Source organism: Cydia fagiglandana, chromosome 25 (assembly GCF_963556715.1).
Source record: "Cydia fagiglandana chromosome 25, ilCydFagi1.1, whole genome shotgun sequence".
Taxonomy (NCBI): domain Eukaryota; kingdom Metazoa; phylum Arthropoda; class Insecta; order Lepidoptera; family Tortricidae; genus Cydia; species Cydia fagiglandana.
Window position 1 is genome coordinate 10,478,142 of NC_085956.1, and position 23,886 is coordinate 10,502,027.

At 35.9% G+C, this 23,886-nt stretch overlaps 2 protein-coding genes across 3 annotated transcripts in view; one reads left to right on the top strand and one right to left on the bottom strand.

Annotated features, from left to right (window-relative positions):
* LOC134676854 (aldo-keto reductase AKR2E4-like) overlaps positions 1-1,510 on the top strand; it is a 28,299-nt gene extending 26,789 nt beyond the window's left edge. Inside the window, exon 7 of the mRNA XM_063535236.1 lies at positions 1,224-1,510. Within this exon, the coding sequence (XP_063391306.1) occupies positions 1,224-1,439 (216 nt within the window). The 3' untranslated portion in view covers positions 1,440-1,510. The remainder of the gene's footprint in view (positions 1-1,223) is intronic.
* A 514-nt stretch (positions 1,511-2,024) lies between these two features.
* The window catches only part of LOC134677102 (protein quiver), a 43,490-nt gene continuing 21,628 nt past the window's right edge, over positions 2,025-23,886 (bottom strand). The window contains exons 4-6 of one of the 2 annotated variants that reach the window (XM_063535557.1): positions 22,113-22,160; positions 11,417-11,563; positions 2,025-9,969 (exon numbers count right to left, since the gene is read on the bottom strand). In XM_063535557.1, coding sequence (XP_063391627.1) covers positions 9,776-9,969; positions 11,417-11,563; positions 22,113-22,160 — 389 coding nt within the window. In that variant the 3' untranslated portion in view covers positions 2,025-9,775. The remainder of the gene's footprint in view (positions 9,970-11,416; positions 11,564-22,112; positions 22,161-23,886) is intronic. The other variant, XM_063535558.1, reaches the window with a different exon arrangement.

A 23,886-nucleotide genomic window follows, 5' to 3' on the forward strand; every position in this document is an offset into this window, starting at 1 on the left:
TGCCAAGCGGTAATGGGGCCCACAAACTCATGTCCAACCAACGTCGGTAAATGAAAAGGACGCAGCGATGCGTTCATATATCTGCGTCCCTTATGTTTGCCAACGTTCGCGTTGGTCATGCATGTGTGTAGGTAGGCCCCATAAAATGCGAAATGTAATAATCACTGATGAATGTTGTAAATAAAGTATTTTGGCGTACTTTATGTGTTTCGTAAAAAATAACGTACAAACGGCTAAAATAGAGTACAATACTTTATATTAAAGTACGGGTGGCAACCCTAATTATAGTGTACCTATATGTGACGTTCCACGGCAAAAGGTACCTTATGGCGGCTGGCGCTAACGTTGCATAGCATTAATATTGGAGCGGCGTTAATAATAGCGTAAACGCCAACCGCCATAAGGTACCTTCACCGTGGGACGACACATATTGTATGTGATATAAGTAAACATCAATCGTACCTAAGGACCGTTCTTTACTTAAATCAAATATTGTCTTTCCTGTAGACATACTCTAGTGTGTTCGCGCGAACTGTACATTTTTCTCTCCTGTGGGCAATAGTTAACAGCTTGTGGGCATGTAAGTAATGATTTTATCATAGTTCTCTAAATAAAAGGAGGACCTTTTCACGTGGATAAGGGTTAAATAAGCAAATTAACCTTTATAGCCCTTAACTCTTGTGTATGTCTACAGGAAAGACGTAACACAGTTTTCTGTTTGACCCACCTACAGAGAGCTTCTGCTATTATAACTAATACCGTTGATAAATAAAACATATTTTAAGAGCAAAGTTTTGTTCTACAGGCTGTCCCAGCAGAATTCGACGTCAAGCCGTAAACGGATGATAGACCAAGTCAAAACAGTTATAATAAAAATACAAAAAAAATCCAACTCATGTTCTTTAAAAATTATGGTCACTTTAAAAATTCACTAAAAAATCCACATCCTGTAATTATTCAAGATTACACAATAATACAAAAATTAGAATAAATTATGGAATTTGTAGTAACAAGAGTTAAAGAACTATAACAGGGTGTGGATTTTTAGTGAACTTTTAAAGTGACCATAATTTTTAAAGACCTTGAGTTGGATTTTTTTTTTGTATTTTTATGATAACTGTTATGACTTGGTCTATCATCCGTTTACGGCTTGACGTCGATTTCTGGGACACCCTGTATAGTTATTGTAAGGATACATAAGTAATTTCTTTATTTATTTCCAGGTGGATAGAAACATAGTCCCCATTCCAAAAACCGTAAAACCGAATCGGTTAGAAGAGAACATCAACATCTTCGACTTCAAGTTAGAAAGGGACGAAATACAACGAATCAACACGTTAAACACCAACACGAGGTTCACGCTGCCGTCCTTCTGGCAAAACCACCCTTATTACCCGTTCGAGAAGATCGATAATCCTATACCAAGTCCTTTTAGTTAACCCTTTGAATGCCAGTCACCTACTTACCTTACTATCGAAACTTGTCGGAATGCACGAAGATATTGGGTTGTAGCCGCGCGCGTCAGTTAAAGTCTGGCGGCGAATTAAGGTTAATAAATATATCTAGGTTGATCTGATTTCTGCTTCATCCTTGCGTTATCCCGGCATTCTGCCACGGCTCATGAGAGCTTGGGGTCCGCTTGACAACTAATCCCATAATTTGACGTAGACACTAGTTTTTACGAAGGCGACTGCCATCTGACCTTCCAACCCAGAGGGGAAACTAGGCCTTATTGGGATTAGTCCGGTTTCCTCGCGATGTTTTCCTTCACCGAAAAGCTTAAGTTCTAGTTTAAGGTCTGACTTATGTATTCTCAAACATTACATTAGGCAATATAATATAATACAAATCCCTTTTTTGTGCTTAGGGATGTTTAAGTTATCGTTATCGATAATAAATTCGATAATTCTAGTTATTGTAACACTTAAGAGATGGCGCTGTCATTAATTAAGTATATTGCTTTTTATTTTAATTGGAATTTTTGTTTTCAAAAATGGAAAGGGGTGAATAAAATGATAATGCAATTATATAACAATATTTTTATAATTATGGCACTTCTCAATATTTGACAAAAACATTTTTTTACCTTAGGTTTGAAGCCAATGTAGATTGTGGTAATATTCGATTAAATAATACTGCACTGATTTATTGTCAGCATAAAAGCATTTTTCCCGCATCCGACCAAACCGCCAGCTTACATTTTTTCTATTGTATCGAATATAAAAAAAACTGCATTCATAACTTTGTTTTTCACTAAGCACGTATTAACGACAAAATTATAAGTGCAGTTTAGTTCATAGCCTTTCCTATTTTTTTAAAGCGATATAGTTTTATTTTAACATCGATTGGAATTGTTTTAACATACAACAAATTTACACTTATACAACGAAAACGTACACATTGCCCATTCTAGAAGACAAAGAAATTAAAAGAAAATTAGAAACATTTAACATCGACACACTGCTGGTATACCAATATTTACCAATTTAAGGAGACCGCATTTGTCAACTCCGAAATTGCTTGAGCCAATAAAAAAAAAGATCCATATGTGGCGTTCCACGGCAAAAGGTACCTTATGGCGGCTGGCGCTTACGTCGCATAGCGCCGCAAAAATATTGGAGCGGCGTTAATAATAGCGTAAGCGCCAACCTTCATAAGGTACCTTTTCCCGTGGGACGTCACATATTGTCTATGTTATAAGAGCGATAGAGTCAGACCGAGATAAATCTGCGACGATTTTGATAGCACACGCAGTGCAAGTGTTATTTTAAACGTCAACTGCTATGAAATTATGACGTACAAATAACACTTGCACTGCGTGTGCTATCAAAATCGTTGCAGGATTATCTCGGTCTAACTAGTAAAAATATTCGTTTCACTTCGACTCTGAAGACGTGATGCGATATCAGCCTGTGACGAAGGAATTATCATCGGCTCAAGCCGATAAATGCATTGGTACCCTTACAATGAAATAACTTCTATAAAATACGAGTTTTTAGATCTTATAACGCAGAAGTCTCACAAAAATAATGTAATAATCTTTTGTTAAAGCAAAAGATCATAATTTCAGGCATATGACCATGGGGTTCTTTTGATCGTATTTATATTCTAATGCATTTATAATTGGTAAATATTGTTAAACCTGACATTTAAGGTGTACAGCACATTTATTGTTGAACCATAGAATAACATGAGAAAAATTAAACAGACAGGCCACATTGCGTTTGGAGTCGGCTGAAGCCTCTGACGGTGTGGAGATTGAGACATTGATTCTAACCTTAAATCTGATTTTATTTAACCTAATATTTTGTGGTAAGCTCACATGTACCTGTTGAAGGGTCAGAAAGCAAATTGTATTCAAGTATATTATTAAGGGTCATGTTGTCTCAGTTTCCATTGACCTTTGAATAGAGACCCCAGCCTTCGGAGCGGTTAGATTTCGGTTAGTCGCGGAAGCGTAGCTTTAGGAAGTGCAAGAGTTAACCAATTTTGAAAAAAAAACTTTAAAATACCATCCATAATTTATGTTGAAAAATATTTTTGAGTTGCTTGGTTGAGCGGCTTAGTGACACTCCGATTTTTATCGATAGTTTTATCGATAAAAGCATTTTATTTATAAAACTTTTTCAGCCGACGTAAAAATATTTTCTGACATTTGCAACATAATTATTAGATGGTATTAGTTAAAAAAAATAGTTTAAAATGTTACGACAATACACAAGAAAAAATACTACAGCGCAATTTGTAAAAATTGACAGCATTATTGGATTTCTTCGAGTATATTGTTGATGTAAATAATACATGCTTATTTGTTCAATAAAGATAACAATTAGTGTCTTAGAAGTCTAATTGACTATGAGTACGGTCCGAGCTAGTTTTCTAATGCGTGATATGCCGTAATAAAGTGAAGGAAGAAGATTAATAAATATATGTGTTGAAATATACTTTTTTAATAAGTTCTGATTCAAAGTTAGGATTTGTAGAGGCTCCAGTGCGCGACACAGCTCCAATAATCGACATTTTTCAATCATTATGTCATAGCAATATAGTTGACAGGAAGGTGTCGAATATTGTGTCTTGACATGTCGATTACTGGAGTCTTTACGCTATCTGGTATTCATGTTTTTACTGGTACCGACTTTCTTAATTTAATAACACCAGTTTCAAGTCCAATATTTTCTAAAACCACTTTTATAAAAAGTGTGTTTCAAATAACGATGATATTTTTACTAAATTTTAAGTAAATTGTATTTTTTGGACAAGTTCACGAAGTTTTAGACATCTATCATTTAATAAATAAATATATTCCAACACTACATCGCATTCTTATAATAGGTAAATACTAATTATTAAAATTAAAGCGATTTAGGTAAAATGTTACTTAGTCTTATTATCAGCTTTCATAGTAACTAATAGGTAATAATATAGGGTTTAAGTTAGCTGACACCACCATTAGACTTTAACAATATCCCAAAATATATGAAGCAGAATAAAACTAAATTTCCTTTTTTGATATCAAACAGATATTCTTACAGAATCGAAAAGTCATTAAATAACATTTTGAAATCTTGCAATAAATAAGCAAAAAACATATTTAGCGACTAGAGTTAGACCAAGAAAAGTCTGCAGCGATTTTGATAGCCCACGCAGTGACAGTGTTATTTTAAACGCCAAACTTCTTTGAAATGATGACGTATAAATAACACTTGCACTGCGTGGGTTATCAAAATCGCTGCAGACTTTTCTTGGTCTAACTCTATTTTAATTCGAAAAACATAAAAAGTCAATTTCACAATCAACATTCTGATTCAAATATGGAATCGTAAAAGTCGACCATAGGGTAGGCGGGGTAGTACCCCAGCCAAGTTGCAGCTATCTTAAAGATTCGCATTCCGAGGTGTCTGGGGCAGTGGGAAGCCTGCTACAGTGCTGTGACATGCTACAACCCTAGACATAACACTGTCGAAGAATGGTTTATCCGGCATTTTAAACACTTAAGTTGACGGTCAAGGAGGGAACTGTGGCTCGGTAAAAAAGGCTGGGTACAGTGGCTCACTCCACCTAATTTAAACAAGAGCGATATTTGGGCGATTGAGCCACTGTTCGACCTGAGCCACTGTTTCCGTTTTGATTCTAAATACTTTCACAATACCCGATTACGACTCACATTTTAATTACTATTGTAATTGGAATGAGCCTGAATTCCAGTAAGCAATAAATTGAATATTATTGCACTGCAACGGTGTAGAGTCGGACCAAGTTAATTCTGCATTGCATTTGCAATGACAAATTGTGGCAATGTCATCATAAATGTATAATTTCTATGAACCCCCTCACTTTGTCTATTCAAATTGGTGCAAAATTAGCTTAGACGGACTCCAGTTTCATTTCAAGAAAGGATCGTCTATAGTTCTATACACACTTTTCTTATCTTTATCACACAAAATTAGGTAAAAATTGTTTAAATTGCCGAACATACCCGAATATTAACAAGTATGGAAACTGAGTACGTAAGGTGTAGTTGGATATTCCTCAACACAATTTAAGGCAAAGTACATGCATCAATTAATTATATAGTGACGACCAAAGTTGCCAAAAATATCGGTACACATTATGTCGGTAACAAAGGTGTGTTACGGTTTATTTGGCTACTTTGGCGGTCATCTATTATATTTGATGCTAATTGCTAACGGTATATCGAAGACATTTGTATATACATATTACTCACAAGAGGATTTTTCTCTCCATTTTATCCTTTAACCGCCCAGAGGCCTATAAAAAGGTCTCCTTTGTGATTGATTTGATTTGTGAAAATAAACAAATCAAAGTTGCATTTGTCTTGGCAAATTTTGTCTTGGGCGGATAGAGTAAGAGGCTTGGCCGACAGCCCACGAGTAACCGGTTTGTTTTTATTGTGTTGTGGAATACCCAATTTCTTAAAACCATCCTAGACGACATTTTGGATATCTTCTATGAGACATGCGATGGGTCGAGACATGTCAGACCGAACTTACTCTAGAGCTAGAAATTTTAAAATAATCGGAGTATCTATTTAATTCAGAAACGTCAGTTAAGAACTAGAGTTAACAAGGAAGATTATGTAAACTATTTATAGATATAGTCATACTATATTTTTAATATACATACAATATTCATCTCCTTATATTATGCTTTGCACTTACATTAAAACTAGGGAATGCAAATTTCGCCGAAAAGTGAAGCGGTTTTTCGATATTCTAAACCGGTTTTTTGAGACATGTATTACCGGAAATATAGTTTACTTTGCGCTTATTTACATGTGCAATGAGAATGAGTCGCCTAGTGAATAACTCTTTTAATAAAAGCGTAAGCGTAATTATTTTTGTTTTTTTTTTTTAATATTTTCATTGTTGTTTTATGAACAGCCAGAACCTAATTGCATACATATAATCATTTAAAGCTCCTCAAGTATTAACCAAGTATGAACCGGTTTCTTCCGGAATAACCGGTTTTTCATGCGGGCTTTGCATTCCTTAATCAGATTACTAACCTACTGATGATATGGCGTTAAATCAAATTGCCTATAACCTAGTGTGGCTCCGATTTTGAGTAAAAGGAACTACGGTTTTATAAAGCTATTATTCACAAACATCTCACTATGGAGCAGTGCCTTAGGGATACTCGCATCTCGCTATTCGTTTGAATTTCATAAAAAATAATTCAACCCAACAACGAGATGATCCCAAAAATCCCAAAATTTAATGAAATAACTTTTATGCACTTATGTCTCACTTCTATGCACGTTTAGTGCTTTGTTTAAAATGAAAACTACCTAAAAATCGCCGCATTATCAAACGCTAAGTTATTAATTATTTATTAGCTAATTAACGATTAAAAATTATTTGGTGTTTATGTTCCTAAATTAGTTAAGCTAAGGCCGCACGGGAGTGTCGCGGCCAAGTTCTAGCACTATATTTATTATTAAAGAGGTCACCTTGTTTGCATCTTCTTCTAAAACTAGCATCGTACATCTACGCCCGTCACGCGAAACGTCAAAAAAAGCAGAATAAAATATCTATAATTCGTTAACTTTCTCAATCTATTGCCTTTATTAATCACCAAGGAATAACTAGTATCCGAATTTAAAATCACTACACGTCGTCATTTCAACCACAAGGCTTCCCGTTATCATATTAATCATATTATGCACAGCAATACAACCATATTGTCAGGGGACTCCAAACTTTTTGACCCGAGGGCCACACTTAGATAAATGGCGGACCAAACCTTTGCCAGCCCTTTCGGCCGTGTCGCTTTTCTGCGGACCAGAACGGGCAATAGTTTGAAGACCCCTGATATAGGTAAAAAAGTAACTTACGAGCTGATTTATGTACAATTGTACAGGTAACCTGTTCAAATCTTAATCTTTTCGGTCTTCTCTGTTACTTTATTACTAATATCATCAGTATCATTCGCGCCTTACTGCCCGATTCGAGCTTTAAGATACGTCAAATAGATCTAGAAACGATATGGATTAGATGTGTCAGTGTCAAAAGTGACGTTTTTTGAAGAAACGTCACTTTGACACTGACATATCTAATTCATATCGTTTCTAGATTTATTAATTGACGTATCATAAAATTTAAATCGGGCCGTGAACCCTTTTCATTTTGACACTAACTATAAAACAAACAAAATCAAACACAATCACGTCAATCACTTTTAGAATAAATCTAGCTGCAATTTAATTTTCTACCTAATCCAACCCTATTTTTAGGGCACGAAGAAGACAAAAATCTTATGACGTTGATTTCTGATACATTATCGTATCGTACATTTTTTGTAGATAGAAGTAATGTAAGGACTCAATTGCACAATAAAAATAGAGTGGTGTGTTCCAGATCGACAAAAACACTATTTAAATAGGTAAAACGTCAATTACTGGCCACCTTATACTAAAAATGGATTATATTCACCTATAAACAGAATTCATTTCAATAACTTGAAGGGTGACCAGTTTGATATCTTATACTAAAAATAAATTCTGTTTATAGGTGAATAGAATTCATTTTTAGTATAAGGTGGCCAGTTACTAAACAGTGGCTAGTTTTTGACGATTTACCATATAAGGCAAGAGTTTACAAAATCTAACATTGCAACTTCAAAAGTAAAAGAACTTGCCAGATTTTTTAAAGTGCATGAGCCTTATTCAAATCAGACCGCCAATCGTTGTAAAAACGTTTTAAAATATCTATTAACCAAACTATCCTATTTTACACCCCTTTATGTACGGCAGTCCAAGCTAATTCCTCTATAAACAATTTAATATCTATCTAAAAGTGCCCCACATCTATTTTACGTGCATCTATGAGCAAATTCAACTTGGTCTAAGAAATTTGGACCAATAAGAAAGCATTGAGTGTGTCAGCTTTATCGATATCGATACGCACGTCCGTGCCGCACTATTTACAAGCTAATCGTTTGGAATTCTCGTAACTACGTCTAGGTTAGAGCAAAATGTTATCGTGAGAGCGAATGATGGAGGTTTTCCACATCAGTACATAAATACCAGGTACGAGTTCTGAGGGACGTATAGTGATGTGAAAAAGCTCGACTATACTACGTTGGACGAAAGTCTAGTTTGGGCTCAGTCGAACAGTCGTTGTTGGAACACTGGTTTGGTCAAATAAATAAATGTTTGTCAAATTTTAATACAATTTTCACTGTGAAACCTGACGTCATTGCTAAAAATCACCAACAAAAAAATAAACAGTTTAAATTTCGCAGTCAAAAATTGTACCACACCTTCCACATTAAACTTATCGATATCGATAAGATTGATGTACAAGGTGCAGTTCTCAATTCATGATTCATTAAAAATTTTAACGAATTTAATTTCACAAGCCAGTGCTTTTGATGTTCTTTCAAATTCACGGAGACATCGAAAAATACGTGCACATTCTAATCATGTAATACGACACGGTACGATAGTAAAAAATTAAACGTATTTCCATTTTTTGCGTATTTGAGATTTATACATATATTTTCTCCAATCTGGTTGCAAATTTTAAACTAGCGTTAATGACTGGATGTCGTTGTAAACTTGAGTAGGTGTAGGTAAATGACTCAAAATATTAAAATGCAGGTATTTATCGATGTTTTAAATTCCGGGCCTATTGGTTCTCGAATTAACATTTAAATGATTTTCGTTTTAACCGTTAACTTTCCACAACAGCTCGATAACATATTAAACGCCATAATTTTAAAATTACGATTATAATTATCAATTTTAGCGTCGTAAAACCCTCAACGCATTGAATAGTTAACTCCGAATTCAAATAAAGCATCACAACCGACTTTTGAAGGATCTAGAACTACTTATATAATTCAACAAAATAGATCCTAATAGGCATCTCAATCGAAACCTCTATAACAATTTAATTTATAGACTCCTCTAGCCAAAAACTGGAAATCAAGCTTTTGGACTATCATGACCAAATGTCAAGTAGAGTTAGACCAAGAAAAGTTTACCAGTTTGATAGCCCACGCAGTGCAAGTGTTATTTACACGTCATAATTTCATAAAGTTTGACGTTTAAAATGACACTTGCACTGCGTGGGCTATCAAAATCGCTGCAGACTTTTCATGGACTAACATTAACCAAAAACTGGACACTTCCAAGCTTTCGGAGTAACACGACCAAAATGTCAAGTACCCAAGCTAACGATTTTATCGATAACCATTTTTTTATCGAAACCAATAGGCTTTATCGATCGACCTCGCCCATCACTACGCTTCACCTCCATGCACATGCACACGCAAGCGCGAGCAACCAGGCGGCTGCGCGCGCGCCGGCGCCCGCGTTACACATGTCCTCCTCGCAGAAACACATGTGGCCAGTGCCCGTACTTTCCATCATGCAAACATGGTCGACCATGAACAGGTTGATCTGAAGCTGGGATGTGCACGTGCGCCGGACCACTTCGTACGCTGGAAGGAAATTAAAAAGGTTCAATCATTGTGATTTATAATCATAGCCAAAGCAGATTTATAAGCTTTTTTTATTGAACATGAAGCCCGCTCCACACTTGTGCGCGAATCGCGGCGCGAAGCGGCGAACGTGAGTGTGGAGTCGAGTTCGCAGATCTGCGATATCGATACCACACTCGGGTTCGCGGCTTCGCGTCGCGATTCGCGGACGAGTGTAGAGCGGGCTTTACAAAACACAAAGCATTGTTTTGTAACATTACATTACGTTCACTAGTGCGAGGACAAATGAAAGTTGCTTTATAAGTCGATATCGATAAACTTGATTTGACATATCCAAGACTCGGAACCGGTTTTTTTTAAAAACCCCAAATATGCCAATATATTTAATTATTTTATGCGCTTTACGTAGGACTGAATCATGTATTTAGGCAACAACTTAGTATTAAGATTGTCCCATTAAAAATGAAATAATAAAACAAAGAACGAAAAAATACCGGTATTTTTTGTATGAATAAAAACCGGTTCCGAGCCTTGGACATATCATACTATCATTATGTAATTCTATAATATAATAATAGTGATTACAACAATAGGAATTAAATTGATAATCGTCTTCCTCGGGTTGTCCCGGCTTTTGCAACGGCTCATGGGAGCCTGGGCACCGCTTGGCAGTTATAATGATATATTTAATGTAATTTTAAATTTTGATTAGAGTTACTCGAATCAATTTCAGATGTTAAATATTTATATTTTCAATAAGAATAAATGAAAATGTCCATTTATGGGTGTTGTTACATAAGTCGTTGATAAAGAATGGCGGCGTGTTCACAAGGTTCGACGCCGATGCCAATCGCAAGATGCACAAAATGATGAACTCGACTACTAATTCAAGAGTTAAACAACAAAGGAGGGACATTATATTAAGATGTACGGATAGAAAGTAGCGGACCATCTTGACAGCTGTAGAATGAGTAATCTACCTACTCTTATTCTGTACTAAGAGCCTTAAGATACGGGAGTATTGAGTGGCATGGGCTAGTGAAGAAAGACTTACGACTCTTAGTGCCAGTTGCACCAACCACATTTGACAGACTGATCATCGTCAGCCGGCGCGCCCCGCGCCTTTACTATGAAACTTTCCATACATAAAAATTTAGCGAACTCTTTAACGTTCGTAACAGTTTGGTGCAACCGACCCTTAGAGTAGCGAACCATCTTGACGCTGCAGTAGCTGTGGAATGAGTTAAGCGCGGTTTTCCCAATGGATTGCAATGTGGACTCTTGCCTTAAGATACGAGAGTATGGATTGACAGGGTCTAGTATGGAAAGACTTACGGCTCTGAGTAGCGGACCATCTTGACCTGAGGTGTTCCCTAGGGATTACTCTTGATGGGGTACTCTTGCCTTAAGATACGTGAGTATTGAGGCAGGGTCTAGAAAGACTTACGGCTCTTAGAGTAGCGGACCATCTTGACGCAGCAGCCGTTGCAGGTCTGCAGCGGCGGCTGGTCGCGCGGCAGCGCCGTGTAGTTGAACGGGTCCTTGCAGCGCGGGTCCGTCCAGCTGTCGCACTCGTAGCAGTAGATCGTGCGGGCTGGAATTAAACTTATTACTTAGTTTCAAGGTCAACGAGCTTACTATGAATCTAACGCTCCAACGAGTTTACTATGAATCTAAAGGCTCATTTAGACGATGCGACAACTCGCATGCGAGTTTCATTACATTGCGGTTTTTGATTGGTGGGTTTAATTGGACGTAACCAACAGTCTGCAATGTAACTAAAATAGCATGCGAGTACGCGCGCCGTCTGAATCAGCCTTAACGCTCAAAATGGCAAAGCGTGATGCTTTAAGGCTCAATTTTAGAAGTAAAAAAGGTATAAATTCCTTTTTACTTAGTTTCATTCAAGGTCGAAAAACGAAACGCGAATCGAATGCTTAAAACGGCGAAGCGTGATGTTTAAGGCTCAACTTTTGAAGCAGTAAATGGCCGTCATAAATTTATTTTTTCACTAATGACAATCCTAATTCAATTGCGCTCAGGGCCTATCGAGTGTGTACGTGTACCCATTTGTCTCCGCCCCACGTGACCGCTGCCGTACATGAGGCGGGGACAGATGGGAATGTTTCATATGCACCTATTCCCATCTGTACCTGGCGGGGACAAATAGGAATACACCTCCACTATCGGAAAACATCCAAAATCGAACTATCGATATCTACTTCTCTATCTCTCTTGCATATTTGAGTGATAAAGAGGCAAATAGACGAACGAACGAAGTAGTTTACGGTAGGCCTTTTGGTTTAAAAAACCGATATTTCCATTATTTATTAAGCTCTCAACTTCTGAAATATAACGCCTTTTTAGCCCAATGCCTTATATTAAGATATCATATCAAGGATGCCTCACGCTAGACCGGGCCGAGCCCGGGCCGGAGCGTCCGACGATTCAAATATATATCGTTAAATACAGATTTGAACAATTAGTTTTGTTTATTGTTTTTTATAGTGGAAAGGATTATTTTACTTTACTCGTAAATCCAATCATAATGGATTGATGAATACCATGGACAGGGTACTATGTACGGTCGGTGCCCCAACTTAAGTACCCACGTTGCCATACTAATTGTATAGAAAGGTGGATACTTACGTTAGGGAACCGACTGTACCGACTATAGTTAATTTAGCATCTATATACAATGAACATGATTGCAATAATTAAGTTGAATCGATTTAAAATTTATCGATGTCGATATGTCATAATTATCATATAACGTCGCAACACTATCTCGTTGGATTATTCGAAAAACAACTTAAGGTGGTTCGCTTTTCATACAAAATTCAATCAAAGCTCATTAAGTAACTACACACTATTAGTACACAAATATTTCCGCATTTATCTTCTTTCGAATATTCGTTTGCGCGAAATTAACAGGAAAACAATGTTTCATACAGAAATCATGCAAAAATCATAGTTAAATTTTCATCAATTTTACGTATGTGTGTGTCACAAATGCCGTGTACAGATACATTTGCGACGTTGCCATACCATTTCCGACGTTGCCGGGCTGACCACGACTCGAATTTGGAGTGCCGTCATGTTTAGTGCAGTTTTGTTGACACTGATATTTGACAGGTAGTTAATTGACCTAAGCGAGAAGTTCGTCAGCTTAGCTAAGAACTATCATGGCGTGTTATGCAAACAGTCGCTTTTTTGCTTGCAAACGGAAGATTCCCGGTTCGATCCCCAGTCATTGTATGCTGGAACATAACTTTTTGTATTTTTGTTACACCTAAATTTCGTATTGTTTTTTTATTTTTAATTATTTTTTCTTATTATCATACATCGATTATTAAGTATGGGCTACACGTATTCTTTTATTTTTACAAAGATAATTAGAAATTATACTCTACCTAATCTCTCTGATTTTTACAATCAGGACATCCTCACTGCAATAAAAACCGGGCAAGTGCGAGTCGGACTCGCGCACGAAGGGTTCCGTGCCATAATGCAAAAAAAAAACAAACAAAAAAAAGCAAAAAAAAAACGGTCACCCATCCAAGTACTGACCACTCCCGACGTTGCTTAACCTTGGTCAAAAATCACGTTTGTTGTATGGGAGCCCCATTCAAATCTTTATTTTATTCTGATTTTAGTATTTGTTGTTATAGCGGCAACAAAAATACATCATCTGTGAAAATTTCAACTGTCTAGCTATTACGGTTCGTGAGATACAGCCTGGTGACAGACGGACGGACGGACGGACGGACGGACGGACGGACGGACAGCGAAGTCTTAGTAATAGGGTCCCGTTTTACCCTTTGGGTACGGAACCCTAAAAAGAAGTGTATAAAATTTCCTGTGGTTAAAAATAATGGATTTTGTCTATGAATGAAAAACACAATTATTACTATAGTTTGTTTTTTTTAGCATTAGAAATAAGGTAAACAATCTTGACGTGTCTTTTAATTGAAAAACACATTTTAAAAAATAAGTTACGGCAAATATGTAACAATTTTAAATCTAATACGATCATTTATATTCTTCTGCTTTCATAAGTAATCGTTTTTGATTTTTTAAAAACCGGGCAAGTGCGAGTCGGACTTGCGCACGAAGGGTTCCGTACCATAATGCAAAAAAAAAAAACAAAAAAAAGCAAAAAGAAAACGGTCACCCATCCAAGTACTGACCCCTCCCGACGTTGCTTAACTTTGGTCAGAAATCACGTTTGTTGTATGGGAGCCCCATTTAAATCTTTATTTTATTCTGTTTTTAGTATTTGTTGTTATAGCGGCAACAGAAATACATCATCTGTGAAAATTTCAACTGTCTAGCTATCACGGTTCGTGAGATACAGCCTGGTGACAGACGGACGGACGGACGGACGGACGGACAGCGAAGTCTTAGTAATAGGGTCCCGTTTTACCCTTTGGGTACGGAACCCTAAAAACCTGATAACACTGAGTATGTGGGGGAAGCGCTGCTGGCCTAGCGGAAAGCAATTCGGAGGTCGCGGGTTCTAACCCCGGCTCGTACCAATGATTTTTCGAACTTTTGTACGAAATAGCATTTGATACCTACCTATTTATACACCGATACCTATTTTTCGGTGAAAGAAAACAATGTGAGGAAACCGGACTAATCCAAATAAGTTTACTCTCTGGGTTGGAAGGTCAGGTAGTCGCTTTCGTAAAAACTGGTGCGCATGCCAATTCTGGGATTAGTTGCCAAGCGGAGATTGAATATCTGGGAGACCGACCAAAGCTTACAAAACATAAAAACTCAAAAATGCGCGTTTTCTCATAGACCTAGCTAAGAGATCAAACCCCTTATAGCAAATTTCATCGAAATCGTTAGAGCCGTTTCTGATACCATCCAAATATATAAATAAATAATTATATATCTAATAATTGCTGGTTTAAAGGTAAGATAACACAAAGGAGAAACAAAAAGAAATTACCTACTCGCACCAGTCTTGAACCCCAATCCTCTTGCACGTATTTCCACGAACATACCGTTACGCTATTGCAACATACTTACGTTGTGTGAAATTGTCTACTACAAGGATCACGGAAACACTGTTTGCATGTGTGAGTAATAGTAGGAAAAAGCGTGACAGCAACACTCCGTCGAATTAAAAAGGTGGTTTTTGCACAATGAAGTATTCAATGTTTATTTTAATAGTTCAATATTTACTTAAAGAGTGCGCGAAACATACTTTTAAGTATACAAATACCAAGACCATTTCACAAAAAAATAAAATTTGAAATTTTGCAAAAGTGGTGCCATCTAGCGAGAGTTAGGTTTTGAGTAACCTAGGCGAACCAATAGATATTTAAAAATCGATGATGTCACCTCTGTCAGAACTCATCTCGGTCTCCCCTAAATATATAAATTTTTAGCCTAATATCCATTCACCAATATTTCACAGTTCTACTAATTAGGTAGGTAAATATTTCGTCATAATATCAAAACTACACTTAATGAATGACCACATTATTTAATAACCATCAGTGGTACCATCTACAAATAAATGGTACCTACTCTAAATACATCGACAATCTATATTTAGGGATACATATACACGGTGTAACATGAGGAAACCGAATAATTTAAACCACGCATTTCTTGGGTCAAAAGAAGGAAAAAATTTAATATGAGTTTAGGTCAATTTCGCCAAACAATTTTTTTTTTGTTTTGTTTTTTAAATTTATGTATGTATATATTTTTTTTATGTATATAGATACAGATGTGATATGGCTGAAATCAGACACAAATCTGTACCAATATCCTGCCATACAATGTCAGAAAGCCTAACCAAGATGCCAATCGTTTGCGCTGTAGCGAACGAAACGGTAATCTCTTTCTATCACTCTTCCATATTAGTGCGACAGAGAGACATTAACGTATCCTTCGCTATGGCGCAATTGGCGAAAACGATTGGCATCTTGGCTAAGCATCCTTATTTGTGTGTACACATATTATGTACGTACCTATATCACTTAAGTAGCTAATAACAGTACCTACCTTCAACAAAGTCAACACCCACCCTAATGTTGGTGGTTCAAAAAAAAGAGGGTGCTCAACCACTTTGAAAATTTTGTATGTTGTATGAAAACCACAAAAAACAAGTATTTATTATTCAGAATTTTATTTAAGTAGAAAAACATTTTAATTTATATTTTTTATAATTTGTCAGAAGTAAGATTTTTAGAATTTCACCTAAAAAAACATAAAAAAAAACAGAAATAAAAATGGTTATTCACCAAATAACTTTTAAATCACACTTTCAAATAATGTGAAAACTATTACTTAAATAAATCTCAACAAATTTTTCCCATACAAACGTGAACCACCCTAACAAACATTCGCATCTACCATGAATGTTGGTGCGTGTCCACAAGCTATTACCGACCTTGTCATAATGACGTGCTGCCACGAAACCTTATGTTAGGTTTAGCTAAATCTAGGGCAAAGCTGGGCTGGCTTCAGCACGCGACCTATAAGCGAACGACCTTTGTATACTAGACCACGAGTTCGTAAATTTTAATAAGCTTTTTCATTGTTTTTTTTTGCCTTACGCGAAAAGAGGGGTGTTACGAGTATACGTTTGACGGCAATGCTGCCCTACTATAGTTCGTTTTTTAGGGTTCCGTACCCAAAGGGTAAAACGGGACCCTATTACTAAGACTTCGCTGTCCGTCCGTCCATCCGTCCGTCCGTCCGTCCGTCTGTCACCAGGCTGTATCTCACGAACCGTGATAGCTAGACAGTTGAAATTTTCACAAATGATGTATTTCTGTTGCCGCTATAACAACAAATACTAAAAACAGAATAAAATAAAGATTTAAATGGGGCTCCCATACAACAAACGTGATTTTTGACCAAAGTTAAGCAACGTCGGGAGGGGTCAGTACTTGGATGGGTGACCGTTTTTTTTTTTTGCTTTTTAATTTTGCATTATGGTACCGAACCCTTCGTGCGCGAGTCCGACTCGCACTTGCCCGGTTTTTTTTAGCATTAGAAAGAACTTGAAAGAAGGTAAGCGATCTTGACATGTGTTTTAAAAGAAAAACGCTTTTTAAAACTCAGTAACTAAATATTACCTACCTACTTATGAAAGCAGAAGAATGTAAATGATCGTATTAGATTCATAATTGTTACATATTTGCCGTAACTTATTTTTAAAATGTGTTTTTCAATTAAAAGACACATCAAGATTGTTTACCTTATTTCTAATGCTAAAAAAACGAACTATAAGCCTAATAGCGCTATCTCAAAAGAAAATGCCTAGTTATATTTTAGTTTCTATAGCTCATAATTTCATTTTTAAAATAATTTATTATTGAGATAGATAGCGTAAGCCAGCGTAAGCGCTATTTGGCTTATTAGGAGGGCAAAATGCCTGTCTGTCTGTCTCTCTGATTTCTCTGACTTCTCTGATTTCGATGCGGTTTACGTGAAGGCGAGTTTTCTTGTGGTGGTTCTTAGCTATGTTTGATAGAAATCGATCCAGCATTTAAAAAGTATCAGCTTTTTTCCGAAATGATGTAAGGCATTTTTAGCATGGGTTATTGGCTTGATAAATAAATTATACCTGTAAATGCCTTTTATATACGTCATGCTCTCTGGCAACCCCACATTGCGCTGTATTTTCTATTACATGGGGATTTATAGTATGTCAAAGGACTGTCTCATTTCAATCAATATGATTGAATGCTAATATGATTGAAGAAAAAATTAATAAGTCGCTGGACAAAAATAAGGGCTCGGGGCCAGACGGTATTCCTCCATCTTTTGTTATCTCCTGTGCTAAAGAGCTTAGTTTGCCACTGAGTTTAATATTTAATAAGTCCATACAGACAGGAACTTTCCCATCCGTATGGAAGACTGCCTACATTGTTCCTATTTATAAATCGGGTGACAAGTCGTGTTGCGAAAATTATAGACCCATAAGTATTCTGTCGTGTATAGCAAAACTTTTCGAATCTCTTGTCTATAAACATCTCTATTATCACTTTAGTACATTATTTTCCAAAAAACAGCACGGTTTTGTTAAAAATAAGTCTACCATTACTAATCTCCTAGAATACAAAAACTTTTTATGTACCAGTTTTGCGAAAAGGGGGCAGGTCGACTCAATATATACTGACTTTTCCAAGGCCTTCGACAAAGTAGATCATGGTATACTTTGTCATAAGCTTGCGTTCTACGGGATACACGGAAGTCTGTTCAGGTGGATAAGTTCTTACTTGAATAAGAGGAGCCAGCTTGTAGCTATCAATGGTTCTATGTCTGCCCCTATGCCCATTACATCTGGGGTGCCGCAAGGGTCGCATCTGGGGCCATTGCTATTTCTAGTTTTTATAAATGACTTGGCAGAAAACCTCTCTTGTCCATCACTTTTTTATGCAGACGATCTGAAGGTGTTCACGAGGATAAACAATATTGATGATTGCACACAGCTACAAAATGACTTGCATACGATTTCTGACTGGTGTTTTAGTAATCGTATGTTTTTAAATGTTAGTAAATGTTTTATAATATCTTTTTCTAATAAAAAGCAGAAACTTTACTATGACTACGAGCTGACCGGTCAGAAATTAGAGCGTAGGGTTGTTGCTAAGGACCTGGGCATTTGGTTCGATGAACAACTTAATTTTAGGTACCACTATGAATATATCACTAAGAAAAGCAACCAAATGCTGGGATTTATCCTTCGTGTTACCAAAGACTTCAAAAAGCCGAGCAGTCTTCTCTGCCTATTTCAGAGTCTCGTACGCAGCGTGCTCGAGTATGGTTGCATCGTCTGGTCGCCCCATTACGATGTGCACTCTAACAACATTGAGCGAGTACAAAAAAAATGCCTTAAACTCTTGTCCTATCGATACAAACCTGATCTCATACGTCATAGTTATGATCAAAGACTACATACACTTAGCATATCCTCCCTTAAGTCTCGCCGTCTCCTACATGACTTCTTATTCCTACACAAACTTCTTCATCATAAAGTTGACTCGCCTAGCTTATTATCCCTGGTCACTTTCAATACCCCTCGATTCAGATCCCGTGCTCCCAGGACTTTCGCCCTTCAAGTGTACAAAAATAATACATCTTTTTATAACCCAATCGTTAGAATGTGTCGTCAGTACAATGATTTAGTTTCACAATATAGAGACATCGATATTTTCAACTCACGGCTAGCAGTTTTCTAGAGGCAAGTCATTAGTGTTCTTGGCCACTATACTACACAACAACAATAGTAAGCAATTTAACATGTTACGATCATTTATGTAATTTTAAAATTTAGTATGTTTTAAGATATTTTGTGTTTTTTTTTATAATTTTAGGATAGTTTTTGCTCGTTGTTACTTATTGTTCTTGCTGTGCTCACTAATTTGGGATGGCATTTTTATACAAAGCCTACCACTTTTATTGTAATCAATAATCATGCATTGAATGTCGTCTGTATAGTGTGCCTTATGAATAAAATAAAAATAAAATCATAGACAGAGAGAATCATACTATCTTTGTCTTACACTAGTACTAGCACCCAAAATAAAAGGATTAGTATAGTTTTAATTCCTGGTTTTTACTGACTGACAAATTGGTTTGACCTACAATTGGTCCTTATTTTTTTCATAACTACCTACATAGTCTATAGTCTACATACTAACTTGAAATTTTTTAACTCTTTAGTTTGGGAGTACAAACCAAATGAAATTGGGGTTGCCGTAGAGCAGCGGTCGGCAACCTTTTAGCAGCCAAGGGCCACATAGCAGCCAACGAAGTGGTCGCGGGCCGCACTTTGTTAATATTTATGACTTTATCAGACATTATCATTTGTCAATATTACATACAAAATAGCTAGGGAGGCTCGCGGGCCGCAAGCAACCCCTACCGAATTCCATCACTGACGAAATAAGCATTACGTATATGAAAAGAATGCTTAAAGGTATACCGTCAGGATTTTTTGTCGTACACAAATCTCCGCGATTGTTGCGCCATTTAGAAAAGAATAGAATATGTAGTTTTTTCATTCGTAAAGGGGCACACTGATTAACAGTCCGCCGGACAGTATCGGCCTGTCAGTTGTTCGGAACTGTCAAAATTTTGTTCTAACCGACAGGCCGATACTGTCCGGCGGACTGTTAATCAGTGGACCCCTTAAACACATAGACAATAGACATAACTACATAGAAAAAACAGTGAAAAATAAAGTGTCACGAAATGGTCAAATCTCAGCATGTTGCTGGCGACTTCCAGCGCTGATCTTCCGATGATTTAGGGTCTTAGATAAATTGGTTGTTCAAAATTTACGCTATAGAATTTCCAATTTAGCAAGAACTATAAATGGCATAACAATCCTGTGTTGTGACTGTACACGGCCACAATGGAACGCTTTTACGTGTTTTATTTTAATATATTTTTTTACTGAACTGCAGGTCTAGTACATAAAGGTCTATGGTAAGGTCATGCAAGTGGTTGCCAAGAGAAGCCGGCATTATTGTTTGTTTCTCGCTCATTCGCATAAAAACGAAACGAGACACAAGATAAATACTGTACGTACTAAAAATAGCCTAAATCTTGACCCAAGTTGAGCTACAGTTTTAATGAACATGGTTTTGTTTTTACATTTTTGAAAAAAAAATGCAAATTTTTTAATTTCTAAGAATTCTGAGTATTTACTGCGTTTTTTTGCAAAAACTATTTAATGTATAAGTACCTACTTATTGCGTTTTTTAACAGCAAAAAAGGCTTAGAATCGTGCCTACCTTTTTTGTGTACCTACATTTTTTTTTCCTAAGAGATTTTTCTAATCATAAAATAAATTAATCTACCTAGTTATAAGAACTTGAGACGTTTGCAAAAATAGACGCAATTATATCGAGAAATCTAGAGCGAGACAGCTATAATGAGATTAGCGAGTCGATGTAAATTGGTTTAAAACCAGGCGTCTAATCGGCCTTAGGTGCAACCGCAAAAAGATCCTATATTGCAGTTCACCATTGCAAGTTGAGTCTTATGTCAGTTGAGTATCGTTGATATTTCTTTGGGATTTTGTATGCGGACGAATACTAATCAATACCATAGTGATGTAGCTAATTGAATTATTATCGATATGATAGTTTTTACGCCATTGGCCGATAAATGAAAAGAAATGTTTGTGAAGCATTTTCATTTAAATACTAATAAATAAAATTCTATTTTAAATGCTACATATTAATTTGTTTTTTTTTTACTGTCGTTAAAACGCCATGGTTGATATTAAACTTTCGTGAGACATATTTTAAATTGTTTATACGACAATATTGTCTTAGTATTATTTGTTTTTTAAAAGCTAAACACCTAAAGGCTGTGCTGCGTTTGTAAAATCCGCTAAGTGATATAAAACCTTATGTAGGTTTTTAGAACAATTACATTACAATTTGCCAAGTATATATGCGACATAGCGGAATATACAAAAACAATTTAGCAGAATTTATTTTAGTTTTGATATCATATGAGAACGAGCACTATGAGATAATATATAATTTAAAAGATATATGGGTGACTTTGATGATATCCACATAATACTTTGGAAGCCTCACTGAGCAAGGGATTGTATAATGCAGATTTATTTTGTATGTATAATCATAACATTTTACACAAAGGGAATTTAAATTACAATTTTTACCAATTACGAGTATAAAGTCTAATACTAAAAGCCAATAAACCTTGAAGCTCTTTTAATTATTTTTTTTTTGATGCTATATTCTAAACAATGATAACATGCACATTCCACTAAATATGACCACCCATAACAACAACACTTACCTTTTGAAAATAAGATATGTTCGAATGTATGTTAGTGTGTTATGTATTCGCCATAAATAAGACAATGAGTAGAAGAGCTATAAAGTATACAGGAATATATAAACAAAAAAGCAGATATAATAAAAAAAAATTGAAGGCAACTCAGTCTACGGCATTTGAGTCGTTGTCTAAATTAAATATATGAATATTCACTTTTTTCCAAGATATATCCAATAAAAAAATATTCAAATATTTATTATTTTTTCGCTATTTGCTTTCTACTGGCGAGTGTTAACTTTTTTTTAAGCCAAGCCTGTGGTAAGCTCCGTATATAAACAAGTACTTACTTTGACATTCGGCCGAAGCCAGAGGACTGAGGCATAGTGCCCATAACGCTGAAAACCCATGCTTTGATTAGTTGAAAAAAAATACATAGTAAATAGTAAACTGAAAAGAGGAAACCCTGAGTCCTGTAAATAACTGAATTAAAAAAAAATACCGTAGACTGAGCTCTGAAGCTATGAAAATAAAAACAATACTAGAAGATTTAAGGTTTTTTTTGACGCAACATTTCGTGGTATGGTTTATCGCAAATATCGATTTTTTTTTTATAAATAACCAATAATTCCTTAAAATAGACTTAGGATTTTTTTTTCTTTTAGGAGACTACATTATATATTATAAGTACTGATATACTGTGACTTAATATTAGAAATACACGAAACGTTTCGTCACCATACCTACCGTCAAGTGATGTAATATAAGTAGTGAATAAAAATCCCTGAAAAATTAACTTCAGTTATTCACAGGAAATTAATATATATGTAATATTTGTAAGTGTTCGTGGATACCTTGGAGGTTTAGGAAAGGCCAGAGATTGTAAAAAATAATCTATTATTTAAAGTAATTAAAAATAATCTATGGTCAAAGACCCCGGTGAATTTACGATATCGATATCGATAATTTAAAAAAGTGGCTGTATGATCTCTTTATAAATATGATCATATTAAAGTTGGTCAAGCAGATCATGTCAGTAGAAAAAGGCAGCAAATTTGAAAAATACAGGCACGAAGGGATATCGTATTTTGAATATCGCGTCTTTTTCTACTGACAAGATTTGCTTGACCATTTATATGTATTAAAGTGGTTAAAAATATTTATATGGCAAACTATTGATGTACATAAATTTTAATGAGTACCTAACTAAACTAATTTTGTATTTTCTCGTTAAATACAAAAAGAAACATACTTACTTAATTAAGTAATGTTCATTTAATTTTAACTACAATAAAATCACGGTACGATACGGTACGGTACATTTTTGTGTTCAAACTAGGTTTCATGATTTTCATTTTATTTTTATGATTAATGTTTACTTTTTACAATTCTGGCAATTCCCAAAAAAAGGTAGTTGACAGTCGGAGCATGCATAAAATTACCCATTCGTCGAAACATGGCAACATTCATTCCTGTGGACAAACCGCGCTGCAAACACATCTAGAAATGTTTAGAATTACAACACTGCTCTTTAATAATACACTGGCAACACTGCTTAAAATAAATAGGTGTTTTTCAATGTTTTATTGTATTGAGAGTTTTTTTTTATTTAGTCGCTGCTTAGGAGTCATGATAGAATGAAAAAATTTCAAGATGTTTAGTTTCAGTATAGGTAACACAGAATTATAACAATAAAATATATTATTTTATTAGAAAGAATAAATTAAAAATCATAAGGGACAGACACAATGAAGAGAAGAAGAAATTCGAAAAACACCTATTAAAAAAAACTATCTAGATATTCACTCAAACCATTATACCCTGAGGGCCTTCCGCGAACCACTTTCGACGTGTTGCCTCTCTGTCGCACTTGTAAATTCTTACGTAAGTGTGACGGGGAGGCAACACGTCGAACGAGCTTCGCGGTAGGCCCTCTGAAATCAGTGCAACACTAAAGAGCACACCACTACCAAAACGCCAAAAACCTTTTAAGTACCAATAGACGTACGACCTTGGTGCAGTCTCTCGCTCTAACCCATAACTGCGTCCTTATCGGACGTATGACGTTTTTTTTAAACTTCGCACCAAAGTCACGGTTTGGTATTTTTACGTCTATTAGGCGGT